The 15330-nt window shown below is 37.4% G+C and overlaps 2 protein-coding genes across 2 annotated transcripts; both read left to right on the plus strand.

The window, feature by feature from the left end:
• Window positions 1-2507: 2507 nt before the first annotated feature.
• On the plus strand, window positions 2508-3446 carry LOC102432637 (olfactory receptor 1019-like). The gene has a single exon (XM_006092069.1). The coding sequence runs from the start codon at window positions 2508-2510 to the stop codon at window positions 3444-3446; it is 939 nt and encodes a 312-aa protein (XP_006092131.1).
• Window positions 3447-11986: 8540 nt separating this feature from the next.
• On the plus strand, window positions 11987-12925 carry LOC102432956 (olfactory receptor 1020-like). Its single transcript, XM_006092070.1, has one exon. The coding sequence runs from the start codon at window positions 11987-11989 to the stop codon at window positions 12923-12925; it is 939 nt and encodes a 312-aa protein (XP_006092132.1).
• Window positions 12926-15330: the final 2405 nt, after the last annotated feature.

Here is a 15330-nt window from a genome sequence, read left to right on the forward strand (position 1 = left end):
TATCAGGAAAACCATGTAAGTACAGGATATTTTTCTCACTTGTTTGTCTCTGAGGCCTTAAATTCTACCTTAACTCTTCCCCCTCACCCACAGTTAAAGAAAGTCTTTCTATTAGAACACAAACCCATTGGGAAGGAACTGAAATTATCCAATTTTCAGGAATATATTGCTACTACCCAGGCTCCAAATCTAATGGGGACTGGGAGTTAGACTACATGTCCAGAGGGCTTCCATGTTTATAAAGGTAAAGCAGATCCTGCCTAAAGGAAGAGTAGCCTGAGGAAATTGCCATCCCTGGAGAGGGAGCACCTGAGGGCTAAGAAAGTATGGAAGGGAATCAGAAGGGGGCCAAGGATGACCCCGCCTCCTCCAAATATGCTCCAGAGAAGCAGAGACTGGCAGCTAAGCTCTTGGGTCCCACACATACAGCACTTCCTTGCGTTTACCTGGTGAAAATTATTTAGGTGGCTTTTTAAACCACTAACATACTTTTTTTTAAAGGGCTGTATTTCTTTCTCAGTCACGCAGCCTGTAGGAAATAACAGATGATAAAACCTATAATTATATCCGCACTCATTCCTGAGAGACGACGTGCTCAACACCCAGGAACGAGACACCGAGATGGTGATATAACCCAGGTCAGCGAGGAGACAGCGCTGAGCCCTCCTGCACGCAGACCAGATGGGACAGAGAAGCTGGTGTTCTGAGACAGGTGCTGCCTTTTCTTGTTGTTTTTCTAATCTATATTTTATATTTCTTTCGTTTTTTATCTTTATTGACTGAAATCATGGCATAAAACCTAAAGAGGGTGTGAAATATTACACGGACTTTTAATTTGATTACTTTTATTCTGATGGATTTATCAGTCTATTTTAAAGGCATGTTCACAAATGGCAGGGAATACAATGAAATGCAAGTATGGATTAAGGAGGTGGCAGGAGTTTTTTTAGTTTTAATCTCTTAGCTGTACTTTTTATATTTTAAAAAATATTTTCTTTTTTTTTTTAAGGAAAGCATTTTTTTAAAAAAGATGTGTGCCGTTATCCACAACTTCTGACAAGTTGGTTCAGTTATCCACAATTTCTGACAAGATTGCTGCTGTTTTTCAGTATTATTATATCCTTTAGTAGAGAAACATAGTTAAGTGAGAGTACAAATAATGAATATATTGCTTTATTTTCCCCTTATCATTTATTTGTGGGGTAGGCAGAGATATGGTGGACTTCTGGATATAACATTGTCCCATGTCCTTTCAACCAGGGGCAGATATCGAAAGGAGTTTACACCAAGGGTTTGGAGAACTGAATGTGATCATTATTCAGATTTTCCTGTTTTGTTCTTCTACCTTCAACTCCAGTTTCATTATATTTTCACAGAACAGGAGTGGTCATGTGTGACATTATATATAACATAATTGATTGGACAAAAATATAACCGTAGGATGTAGAATTCAATTAGCCTCCCCATGACCAATTCTTTTAAAGCAATGAGAGGCATATTTCATAGATATTCAAGAAATTAGGGATGAAAGAAACCATAAGAAATATTTTAATTTTTCAGAGAAATGTGGCACAGTTCAGACATGATTTCTCTCTGAGGTTATCAGACTATGGACATATAAGGACTGTTATCATGTGTCTGACACATCTGTTCTGTTGGTGAATAGATCATGTGGACTTGAGTTGATTAGAGGAAAGTAACTCACATAGAAATACATCAGGCCTTTCTTATGTCTCTGTCACCCTTGCTCCCAGCATGTCTATGGTCAAGTCCCAAACATTCATTACAATCTCTGCTGAACAGAAGCTGTCGAGGGAGCAAGGTTAGCCCTGGCACATACCACTCTAAGGATCACTCATGGAGACCCTGCCAGCATCTTCTCCAGCAACCACCCTCCCTGCTCCACTGGGTCCTGAATCACAGACCTTCTCTGTTACTGGTCATTGAGACATGGGACAATGCTATATCCAGAAGTCCACCATATCTCTGCCCTCCCCACAAGTAAATGATGAGGGGAAAATAAAGCAATATATTCATATTTGTACCTCTCACTTAACTATGTTTCTCTATTAAAGGGTATAATAATGCTGAAAAACAGCCACAATCTTGTCAGAAGTTGTGGATAACTGAACCAATTAATTTACAAACTATTGTCTCCACTATGAAAACATCAATTTCTTAATCTATAACACAGGATTAACAAAAATTACCATAATACTAGTCAGGTTAGTATGGAAATAGCATGATTAAAGATAAAAGTGTGCCACAAACTTGCTTTGAAGTGCTACAGAAATGTAAGAGATATTATCATTACCATTTACTGATTTATGTTAGATTGCATATACTTCCAAAGAGTCAGATTTCCTCATGAAGTCCTAGCATTGTTTACTTCTTTTTCTAATTGCTAAATAATAGAAAGAATCAGCCACTTAACCATTAAGATGGATGATGTTAACTCTCCACATCCATTTCGGTCCTCCACAGCCAGGGGTTTCCAGACCTGAGTGATGGCTGCTGAGAACTGCACTGTGTTTGCTGACTTCATACTCCTAGGACTTTCTGACAGACAGGATGTGCAGCAGGGGCTCTTTGTGCTCTTCCTGCTGGTTTATGGCATCACCGTGATCGCCAATCTAGGGATGATCCTGCTGATCAACATGGACCCCAGACTCCACACGCCCATGTATTATTTCCTGAGCAACCTGTCTTTCTGTGATATCTGCTACTCCTCCACTGTCGCTCCCAAGATGCTAGCTGATTTCTTATCTGAGCAAAAAAGGATTCCATACAATTTGTGCTTTCTTCAGATGTTTATTTTCGGGTTCTTTGCAGCTGTGGAATGTGTCATGCTGTCTGTCATGGCATATGACCGTTACGTAGCCATCTGTAATCCACTTCTTTATACAAGTGCCATGTCCAGGAGGGTGTGCCTCCGGCTCGTGGCCACTGCCTACATTGCAGGTTTGATGGATATGACCATCTTCACCTCTTGCACTTTTCCATTATCATTGTGTAATTCCAATGTCATCAATCACTTCTTCTGTGACATCCCACCCTTACTAGCCCTCTCCTCCTCAGATACAACCATCATTGAAATAGTGTTGACCATTTCCTGCAGCTGTGTTGTGGGGTCCAGCATCATCACTGTCCTCCTCTCCTACAGCTACATCATAACCACCATCCTTAGAATGAACTCAGCAGAGGGCAGACACAAAGCCTTCTCTACCTGTGCCTCCCACCTAACCGCTGTGGGGATATTTTTTGGTACGCTCTTGTTCATGTATTTCAGACCCAACTCCAGTTACTCCTTGGACACGGACAAAGTGGCTTCTGTTTTTTACACAGTTGTCATCCCCATGTTAAACCCACTGATCTACAGCTTAAGGAATAAGGATGTGAAAGGTGCCCTGAGAAAAGCACTAGGCACTAAGTTATGTTCTGGGTGAAAGCATGTTAACTCAAAGAATTTTTATTTAGAGATGTTGAGAGCTCAAGTTCAGGTACTTTGACAAGTGTCCTGTAGTCTCACCAGTACAATTCTGGATATTTCTTTATCTATCTTTGTGCTTAAGTTAAGTATAGGAAACACTCTTAATCTTAATCTTTTCAAACTAAGGAAGAGTAGCAATAATTTCATTATATTGTTTTGCAAAGAGGGTCTTTTTATACCGCTTTCTCTATTCCTGGGTATGTCCCAGAGAGATACAGGCATAGTCACATCTCCCCCCCATCTCAATTAATTTATCCTCCTTAAAGTTCCATTTTAAAAAAATGAGTTTAATAAACTTGCTTAACCAGAAGGGAGTTTTGGCGGCTTAATTTAGCTCATTTTTGGCTTCTTCCTATGTACTAGCATCATACTATAAGTTTTACATCATAACACCTAGAAGTAATAAGTAGTAAATAATAAGAATAAATTTAAATCCTCCTGCCTAACTCTAAGTTCCATAAATACAAGGCCTTTTCATGTCTTGTTCACCATTATTTCTACTTTTCTATTTACAATGCTCACTTTCAGGATACCATTCAAAAACATTCATAGCAGCAATATTTACAATAGCCAAGACTTGGAAGCAGCCCAAGTGCCCATCAGTAGATAAAAAAGTGGTGGTACATTTACACAATGTAATACTACTCAGCCACAAAAAAAAGCAATCTTACCTTCTCCAACAGCATAGATGGACCTGAAGATTATTATGCTATGTGAAATAAAGCCAATCAAAGAAAGGCAAGTACCATATGGTTTCACTTATATGTGGAATCTAGTGAACAAAATAAACTAACGGACACAGACTCATGGATACAGAGAAGACTGGCAGCTGTCAGAGGGGAGAAAGTTGGAGGCTAGATCACAAGGGTGAGGGATTAAGCAAAAGAAAAAAAAGAAAGGCTCCTGGACACAGACAACAGTGCTGTGATTACCAGAGGGAAGGGGGGTAGAGGGCGGGAGGAGAAGGTAAAGGGGAGATAAATGGTGATGGAAAGAGACTTGACTTGGGGTGGTAAGCACACAATACAATATACAGATGATGTTTTATAGAATTGTATATCTGAAACCTGTATTTTATTAACCAATGTCAACCTAATAAATGCAATTAAAAATTATTGATTGAATGAATGTGTGTTCCCCTGCAAGACTGATATAAAAAGAAGCCTTTATCAATGAAGAAGAAAAAAAACTTTGTTTTATTTTATTTTTGTATGTTCATCTTACACAAAATCCACCTGTACTTTTTCTTGTGGCCTAAGCTATGTAAGTGTCAGAGACCAGGATCATTTGATGTAGAGAATTTCTTGGATCTTTCATTTCTAAACATTCTGTCACAGGGATCAGCAGGATCAGCAGTTCTAGATTAAATTTTTTTAATTTTTAATTGATTTTAAAGACGGGGAGAGAGAAAGAGAAAGGAACATCGATGTGAGAGAGATACATCCATTGGTTGCCTCCCATAGGCACTCTGACCAAGGAGGAACCCACCACGTAGGTGTGTGCCCTGACGGGAAATTGAACCTGCAAACTTCTGGTGCACAGGACTATGTTCCAACCAACTGAGCCACTCCAGTCAAGGAAGAAACTCTAGATTATATTGCACTTCATAGTCTTGACATCAGACTGTGGCTTTTCCTTCTAGTCCTCACTTTGGAGAACAGATTCATGTTCTTGAAACCTATACAGAAACTACATGAATGAAGTTGGGGATATGGGACCTTGACCATCTCTAATGGCTACTAGAAAAGAGAATTTTATCTCCCTTTACATGTTCATGGAATTATGCTAATTAATTTTTTAAAAAAGAAATGAAATGCCCAGAGTTATTAACAAAAATTTATGTTCAATGAAATAAAACAAAGAACAAATATTATTTACACTGCTATTATATTTGCAATGACTTAAATTGGTTTTCTGTGTATCTGTGAAATAAACTGAAACTGTATTCTGAACACAATTTTAATAGTAGTCATTACTTAGTGGTTGGATGTTAAGAGATGCTAAAATCTATTTTAATAACTTAAGGTAATTATACATGAGGTTTATACTATTATTGATTAGCTGTTAACCAATTATGGAAAACATTATACAATTTCAGGTTTTTGGAGTACTCATTAATTATTATTATGCCTAAATAAAATGTACAGAGTAGTCATTATTGACCTTAATCTGCTTTCCAAACTAGAGAGAATATTAATAAATTCATTTTCAAAAAGTTCTTTTTATACACCTTTTCTCTGTTCATGGGTATGCCCCAGTGAATATCATAACCTCTCCACCAATGTCAATTCAAATTATTCTTATTATGATTCAATTTTGGTAATGAGTTTAATAAATTTGCTCAGGTAGAATACAGTATTAGTGGATAATAAGAGGTATGTTTGTATCCTTCCTATGTACCAGGATTAGCTTATAAATATTCCATCATCACAGAAATATATAAGTAGTAAAAAATGAATAAGAAAATTTAAAAAGCTGCTTCTCCAACTCATAGTCCATAAATGCAAGTCCCTTTTCTGCCTGTTCACAATATTTCTACTTTGCTATCTCGCATATGACATTTTAAAACATTTATTGAATAAATGAATAACTGTCCCCTACAAAATTGAGCCTTGGGATATTCATCCCCCAAAAATTCATTTTTATTTTAGAGTTTTTGTAATTTTTTTAAATCTCAATTTGTTTTATTTGATACTAGTATGTCATCTGACAGAGATTCATCTGCACTGCTTCATTTGGCCTCAGCGGAGTAAGTATCAGGAGCAGGGATCATTTGATGTAGAGAACTTATCAGATCCTCTATTTCTCCTCACTCTGCCCCAATTGTATCAGCAGACATCCCCAGGATCAGCAGCTCTAGATTTACATTGCACTTCAGAGGCTTCCCATCAGCCTGTGGATTTCCCTTCTTTCCCTCATTCTGATGAACAGATATGGTTCTATTGACAACTCTAAGAAGCTGTGTAAATGAAGGTTGGGGGTAAAGGAGCAGGGCATTCTCTAATGTCACTGGACAAAAGGTCTCACATTGGTATTCAATTTGCAACAATATATATTTGCTTTCTTAACACCAGAGATAGGGAATGTAGATCTAGGAAGGTTGTATAAACAAAACTTGTTACTTCTTCAGTCTTCCTGTCTTAAACCCTTTTGTCTTGTCAATTCCTCAATTTTTCACATATTTGTTGTGTACTTGTGTTAAAGGTACATAATCTGTGTCTTTTGGTCACCTCTTTGAGTCTCACATTTGGTATGGGTCCCCTCTCCATGCAAAATTCTATTTGTCTTTCTCCTGTTAATTTGTGTGATGCCAATTTCCTATTAGGCCAGTCAAAAAAAAAACACAAAAAAAACAAAAAAAAACCCACAACAACAACAACAACAAAATAACAGAAGAGGAGAAGGAAAAAGTTTGCCACCCTTACACAGTCAAAAAAATCCTTTCAATGAGGGCAGTTGATGTGTACTTGTGGGAAGGAATCAGACAATAACTAATGTAGTAATATGTGAGACGACCATATTACTTTTTTTTCTAGTTTTTTTTAATATATTTTATTGATTTTTTACAGAGAGGAAGGGAGAGGGATAGAGAGCAGAAACATCGATCAGCTGCCTCCTGCACACTCCCCACTGGGGATGTGCCCGCAACCAAGGTACATGCCCTTGACCAGAATCAAACCCGGGACCCTTGAGTCCACAGGCCGACGCTCTATCCATTGATCCAAACCGGTTCTGGCTATATTTCTAAGTGAGAAGTGAAGGAGGTGTTTCAGAAGTGGAAGAAACAGGATAAACAATGAAAAGCAGATGAAAATCTAAGTTCATCAGACATCTGGTTTCCCTGGAGGAGAATGTAGACCCATGGTAGCCATGAAGCACAGCATTCAAATAAAGTCTGGTAAATGTCGGACACTGACCAATTTAGTCAAAGGAGTGAAGGATTAAAGTTGAGCCTTTGCTAAAGTTGTTGCAGCATTCACAGGGGAAAACACAGAAGTGGAATCTAATTAATCATATTCTCACAACACAGAGGAGTGGAGGCAGAGGCTTTAGAGATTTGTCCCAACAGTCACGAGGTAGAAATAAAATGCAATCTGCCTATTGTTGAAGTACCAGAGATAAAGACAGAAAGACTTGCTCGTTTCAGGTAGGTTTCTAAATGGCTTAATTTAAAGAATGTAGGGCAAAGAAAAACCTTACTTTTGGAAACATGAAGAATCCAGGTTTGGGAATTTGGTTAATGAATCATTTCATATCTGCTTACTCAGTTAAATAAATTCTTCCTTCTAATGGCCAAACAATGATATTTCTTTGTTAGACCTGTGTGAATTCCTCTGACCACATTTATCATTATTATAAGAAAGTTAAATATTTTATTTATATTTTAATAAAGGTTCATAAGTAAACCATTACCTTTTATCACTATACAAGAGATATCGCTGTATGCATAAATTTAAGACTTGCTCTGTGTTTTGAAAATAATAGAGATAACACATTAAAAGTATCCAGGCCATAGTTTTTGTCTAAACAAATAAAAATTAGACCACTGCCCAAATTCAAATTTTCATATATCAATAGACACACATAAATATAATAATTTTCATAGAAACAAGACAGAATCCTATGTATCTCAAGAACATTTATTTTTCCTGTACCTATTTTCATTTAAATGGAACAGGCAGCTTAAAATAAAAAGATATGTCAATTTCCACATTTTATTTTGTTTATACTTCTTTTTATCACATCTCTTTGGTTTGAAAGGGAATATGTCCTTTTGGCAAAGATCAGTCATACAAATGGGTTCTTAGTGCTTCCACAAACCAGGGAAGGTAAGTGATAGAATCCTGCAAAACATGTTTCAGTTTCATTAAACACTATGATGCCACACACCAAAACAGAAGCATAAAAAGTTTCATTTAGGTGAGCAAAGGGGGCAAGAGGGATGGAGACATCTGCAATAGTGTCAACAATAAACATAAAATAATAAAAGAAAAAAAAGATAATTTTTGTCATTTACTAACATATGCAGTACCGTTGTCAGTGATAAAACTAGACTTTTTTTCGTTAGTGAAAATCTATCACATTGGACATCTATTAATGTTAAAGCGTTAGACCAGTGGTCGGCAAACTGTGGCTCGCTAGCCACATGCGGCTCTTTGCCCCTTGAGTGTGGCTCTTCCTAAGCCTTAGGAGTACCCTAATTAAGTTAATAACAATGTACTTACCCATAGAGTTTAAGTTTAAAAAATTTGGCTCTCTAAAGAAATTTCAGTCGTTGTACTGTTGATATTTGGCTCTGTTGACTAATGAGTTTGTTGACCACTGCAGACCGTCTCTGAAATGCTTATGTTCTTTTTTTTAGTTCAGAGTTTAGTGCAGGGATGTGTTTATTCTGAAAATTCATTTGCCTTTTAAAAAAATTGAACATGATTATATATTTTTTAAATATATTTTATTGATTTTTTACAGAGAGGAAGGGAGAGGAATAGAGAGTTAGAAACATCGATGAGAGAGAAACATCGATCAGCTGCCTCCTGCACACCCCCCACTGGGGATGTGCCCGCAACCAAGGTACATGCCCTTGACCGGAATCGAACCTGGGACCCTTTAGTCCCTAGGCCGACGCTCTATCCACTGAGCCAAACCGGTCAGGGCTGAACATGATTATATTTAATACACAACTTCCGTTCAACCAAAAAGTAAAACGCTACAGTAAAATAATAACAAAAATAGGGCATGAGAAATGGTTAACATCTTTAATCTTAACCAAGCTCTTAGAAACCAGTAACAGAGAGACTATAATCCAAGAAAATTGGAAAAAGGAAAATAAAATAATACAAGTGATGATCACAGGATTCAGCATTTATGATGATTGTGCTAAACAGTGACAGAATAATTTATCTGCAATATCACACTGTCAACGAATAAAAACACTGACATCTAATGTTTTTCAGTTTTGAACAGTGTTGTACAGTTTTAACTCTCATAACTGAACACTGGGAGACAGATTGATCAGTAATATCTACAATTAGGGGGAAAGATAGTTTTTAATCAAAATATAAATTTTGAATATGCTTTGCCCCGGCAATGCTAATTCATTGAAATTATTTCAGTAAATTAGTTGACCAAATTCAAAATGAGTTATATAAAAGCATGTTTAATGCAGAGAAAATATGTAGTTAGTATATGCACTCTAAAACACTACTTGCTTATCAATTTATTAACACAAAGGAAATGTATAAAATCCAATAGTAGATAATAGTGTAGGGCATACAGAAAAGAATAAGTATATGACTTCAAAAAGTATAAATATATATATATATGTATGTATAAATTTAAGTGGTTTTATAAAAGCAAGGGCTATCTACTATCAGATTGTAGACAACTACAGGAATCCATTTTTTATCTTAAATCTTTAGCAGTTTACTTTACACAATATGGCTTCAAGATATGCTTTTGAAATTAGCATACTAAATTCACAGAATGTTCAGTTAAATTATTATTTTTTATGTTGTTAAAATATTGCTTATAGTACAGAGGTATTTTGGGCAAATTACAGTGCTCTTTTCCTGTTTCATGCAACAGGGAGCCTTAACTAAACCTGGTTTCCTTGGTAGCATTGTCATGCATTTATATGATAACTAGAGGCCCATCCTGCGATTGAAATCTCGAAAGGAGGGACCCCGCAGGCCAGACCGGCACCTCAGTTGGCCAGGACCCGCATCTGACTTCCACCCCAGGCTCCCCCTGTCTCCCTGCCTGTGTTTGCTCCGGGCCACTGGAGTTGCCTTGCCAGCTCAGGAAGGCCCCACGCCCCCCACTCGTCTCTGTCTGGGCCTCACCTGCACACACAACTCCTCCTGTCCAGTAGTGACCTATTATGGCATCCCAGCCTAATTTGCATATTACCTCTTTTTATATATATAGATTATATATATAGATGGCCATCTCTCAGGATCAGACAACCATTTTCTGGAAGAAAGACTTTATATAGACAATTGTTCATTTAGTATTAGGCTTAAGGACACCAGTGATATCAGGAAAACCATGTAGAGACAGATATATTTTATTTATTTAAACAAATGCACATAGATATAATCACTATAAAATGTCAGCATAGATTGGGAGGTAGTAGCTCACTTTTAATTATTTTAAAATTTTAACCTCTATTTTTGTACATTTAAAAAATAGATTCGTTTTTACATGGAAAATATTTTTGATGACATGTCTAGAGAATTTTACCAAGGGTTTGGAATCCTGCACATTGATCACTAGATCCATATTCATATGTTCTTTTTCTCACATTTATCTACCCTCAACTCCACTTTATATTCCCACAGAATTAAGGAGGTCACACATGATATTATATACAATGTGACTGATTGGGTAAAATATGGCAGTGGAACGTAGAATTCCATTGGCCTCTCCAAAACCACCAACACCACTGAAGGGAGGACGGATTTGGAGATCTTCACATGAAATAAGAGTCAATGAAAACAAAAAAACAAAATTATAATTTCTAGGGAATTGGTGTGAGGGTACAGCTTCGATATGAATCTTTCTAGAATAATGGGATTGTGCACCGGTGAGTATTTTTAAATGTCTTAGAAATCTGATCTGTTGGTGAATAATAGATTATGTGGACTCCAGTAAATTAGAGTTGAAGTGTTCACATGGTAGACCTACTCTCTTTCTTTCTTCTAGGTCACCTGTGCAATAGTATCCCAAAAGCTTTCCATCACTTCCCCTGAGCAACAGCTGCTGTCAGAAGAGGCATGATTAGTGCTGGCATATTCCTGACTGTGAACCCTAACATAACGTTCTCCGGGATCCTCCAAAACTATTCCAGCAAGCACCACCCTCACTGCTCCACTGGGTCCTGGATCACAGACCATTTCTATCCCTTGTTTGTTAAGGCTGGATAGGACCTGAGGGGCTGATGGGGTATTGGGGGAATGTTATATGTAGGAACCCATAATCACTCTGCCTGTTTCACAAATGGATTGATGAAGGAAGAAATAACAAAGAAATGCATTCATTACCTGAACCTCTCACTAATTACACTTCTCTATTAAGAATAGAATAGTTCTACAACACTAAAAAGAAAAACAATCTTGTCAGAAAATATGAGTTATCTTTTAAGAGCTATTACCTATACAGAACATTGAGGACATCAAGTTCTTAATATAAGATAGAAGTAGTAAAAATTATCATAAGTATCATAAGTACTACATAGGTTGGTATGAAAATAGCATGATTGATTTTTAATTAAACTACACTGCAAACTCTATCAAGTGCAATATAAATGTAGTCAATATTATTAGCATAATCACTTCCACAATTTGTAATAAATTGGGTATGTTTCAAGGAGAGTCATTTTACCTAAAGCACACTTAGCAATGTTTATCTCTTCTTCTAGTTACTGAAAAATAGTAATATGATGTCAACCCCACTTCCACTTCCTTCTTTAACACCAGGGGTTTCCAGACCTGAGTGATGGCTGCTGAGAACTGCACTGTGTTTGCTGACTTCATACTCCTAGGACTTTCTGACAGACAGGATGTGCAGCAGGGGCTCTTTGTGCTCTTCCTGCTGGTTTATGGCATCACCGTGATCGCCAATCTAGGGATGATCCTGCTGATCAACATGGACCCCAGCCTTCACACGCCCATGTATTATTTCCTGAGCAACCTGTCTTTCTGTGATGTCTGCTACTCCTCCACTATTGCTCCCAAGATGCTGGTTGATTTCTTATCTGAGCAAAAAAGGATTCCATACAATTTATGCGTTCTTCAGATGTTTCTTTTTGGGTTCTTTGCAGCTGTGGAATGTGTCATGCTGTCTGTCATGGCATATGACCGTTACGTAGCCATCTGTAATCCACTTCTTTATACAAGTGCCATGTCCAGGAGAGTGTGCCTCCGGCTCGCGGCCACTGCCTACATTGCAGGTTTGATGGATGTAACCATCTTCACCTCTTGCACTTTTCCATTATCATTGTGTAATTCCAATGTCATCAATCACTTCTTCTGTGACATCGCACCTTTATTAGCTCTCTCCTCCTTGAATAGAACCATCATTGATATAGCCACGACCATTTCCTGTAGCTGTGTTGTGGGGTCCAGCATCATCACTGTCCTCCTCTCCTACAGCTACATCATAACCACCATCCTTAGAATGAACTCAGCAGAGGGCAGACACAAAGCCTTCTCTACCTGTGCCTCCCACCTAACCGCTGTGGGGATATTTTTTGGTACGCTCTTGTTCATGTATTTCAGACCCAACTCCAGTTACTCCTTGGACACGGACAAAGTGGCTTCTGTTTTTTACACAGTTGTCATCCCCATGTTAAACCCACTGATCTACAGTTTAAGGAATAAGGCTGTTAAAGGTGCCCTGAGAAAAGCACTAGGCACTAAGTTACGTTCTGGGTGAAAGCATGTTCACCCAAAAAGTTTTATTTAGAGATGTTGAGAGCTCAAGTTCAGGTACTTTGACAAGTGTCCTATAGTCTCACCAGTACAATTCTGCCTATATCTTTATCTATCTTTGTGTCTGAATTGAGTGTAAGATACAGTGATTACCAATCTTAATCTCTTCAAATTTAGGAATAGTAATAGGTTTACTCTACTGTTTTGCAAAGAGGGTCTTTTTATACCACTCTCTCTATTCATGAGTATCTCCCAAAAAATATGGGCATAGTCTCATCTCCCTCCTTGCCAATTAAATTTATCCTCCTTAAAGCTCCATTTTTCAACACAATGAGTTTAATAAACTTTCTCAGTCACAAGGGAGTTTTAGTGGTTTAAGTTAGGTGTTGTTTTTTTGTTTGTTTGTTTGTTTTTTGTCTTCTTCCTATGTACTGGCATCATACTGTAAATTTTACATCATAACACTTAGAAGTAATAAGTAGTAAATAAATAATAATATAAATTTAAATTTTCTTGCCCTAACTCAAAGGTTTATAGATGCAAAGCCTTTGCCTGACTTGTTCACCATTATTTCTACTTTGCTATTTACAATGCTCATTTGCAGGATGCCATTCAAAAACTTTCATTGGAGCAATGTTTACAAATAGCCGAGATTTGGAAGCAGCCCAAGTTCCCATCAGTAGGTGAGTAGATAAAACAGCTGTGGTACATTTACACAATGTAATACTACTCAGACACATACACACACAATAGAAGATAATATTACCTTTTGCAACAACAATAGGACCTGGAGAGTATTATGCTAAGTGAAACAAGCCAATCAGAGAAAGGCAAGTACCACATGATTTCACTTACCAGTACATATGGAATCTAGTGAACAAAATAAACCAGCTAAGTGGAAACAGACTCATGTACACAGAACAAACAGCTGTCAGAGGGGGTAGAGTTGGGGGCTGGATGAGGAGAATGAGCGATTAAGCAAATAAAAAAAGGAAAGGCTCATGGACACAGACAACAGTATGGTGATTACCAGAGGATCAGGGTGGAGGGGGTAGGAGAGGATAAAGGGAGGATAAATGAGATGGAAGGAGACTTGACCTGGGATGGTAAACGCACAATGCAATATACTAGTGTAGCAGATGTATTGTAGAACTGTATATCTGAGACCTGTATTTTATTAACCAACATCAACCCACTACATTCAATAAAAAATTATTGAAGGAATGCATGTATGTCCCCTGCAAGACTGATATAAAAAGGAGCCTTTGGCACTAGCTGATTTGGCTCAGTGGATAGAATGTCAGCCCCTGGACCGAAAGATCCAGGGTTCGATTCTGGTCATGGGCACATACTTTTGTTGCAGGCTCCATCCCTGGCCATGGTCTCTGAGGTGAGTGTGGGAGGCAACGAACTGATGTGTCTCTCTCACATAGTTGTTTCTCTCTGTCTCTCCCCCTCCTTCCACTCTCTCTAAAAATCAATGGGAAAATATCCTCAGTGAGGATTAACAAAAAAATAAAAAGAAATATAAAGGAGTTTTATCAATGAAGAAGAAAAAGAACTTTCTTTAGAACTTTCTTTATTTTATTTTATTCTAATATGTTCATCTTCACAAAATTCACCTGTATTTCTTCCTTTGGCCTAAGCTGAGTATCAGATAAGGAATTATTTTATGTAAAGAACTTTTTGGATCTGTTAGTTCTGATCATTCTGTCCCAAGGATCAGCAGGATCAGCAGTTCTAGATTTTAAATTATTTTAATTATTTTAATTGATTTTAGAGAGGGGTGAAGGAAGAGAGAGAGAGAGAGAGAGAGAGAGAGAGACCCATGTGAAAGAGATACATCAATTGGTTGCCTTCCATATGTGCCCTGACTAGGCATGAAATCCTCAACCTAGGTGTGTGCCCTGACCAAGAATTGAACCTGTGACCATCTGGCACATGAGAGGACACTCCAACCAACTGAGCCACCTGGACAGGGCAGCAGTTCTAGAGTTATATTGCACTTCTTATTCTTCACATCAGACTGTGTTTTTCCCTTCTTGCCCTCACACTGGAGAATAGATACATGCTCTTGACAATTATACAGAAACTGCATGAATGAAGTGGGTGGTAAAGGAACTTGACCTACTGTAATGGCTACTAGAAAAAAAGAACTTTATATTACTGTACATTTTCATAGGATATACTAATTAATTAAAAACATAAAATGTCCAGAGTGATTAACAAAATTTGTTTAGAAAACTGAAATTCCCTAGGTTATTAACAATAATTTATGTTCAATGAAATAAAACAAAGAACAAAATAATATTTACATTAGTATTTCATTTGCAATGAGTTAAAATGATTCTCTGTGTATCTGTGAAATAAACTGAAACTGTATTCTAAACACGATTTCAATAGTGGTCA

Source organism: Myotis lucifugus, unplaced genomic scaffold (genome assembly GCF_000147115.1).
Source record: "Myotis lucifugus unplaced genomic scaffold, Myoluc2.0 scaffold_97, whole genome shotgun sequence".
Taxonomy (NCBI): Eukaryota; Metazoa; Chordata; class Mammalia; order Chiroptera; family Vespertilionidae; genus Myotis; species Myotis lucifugus.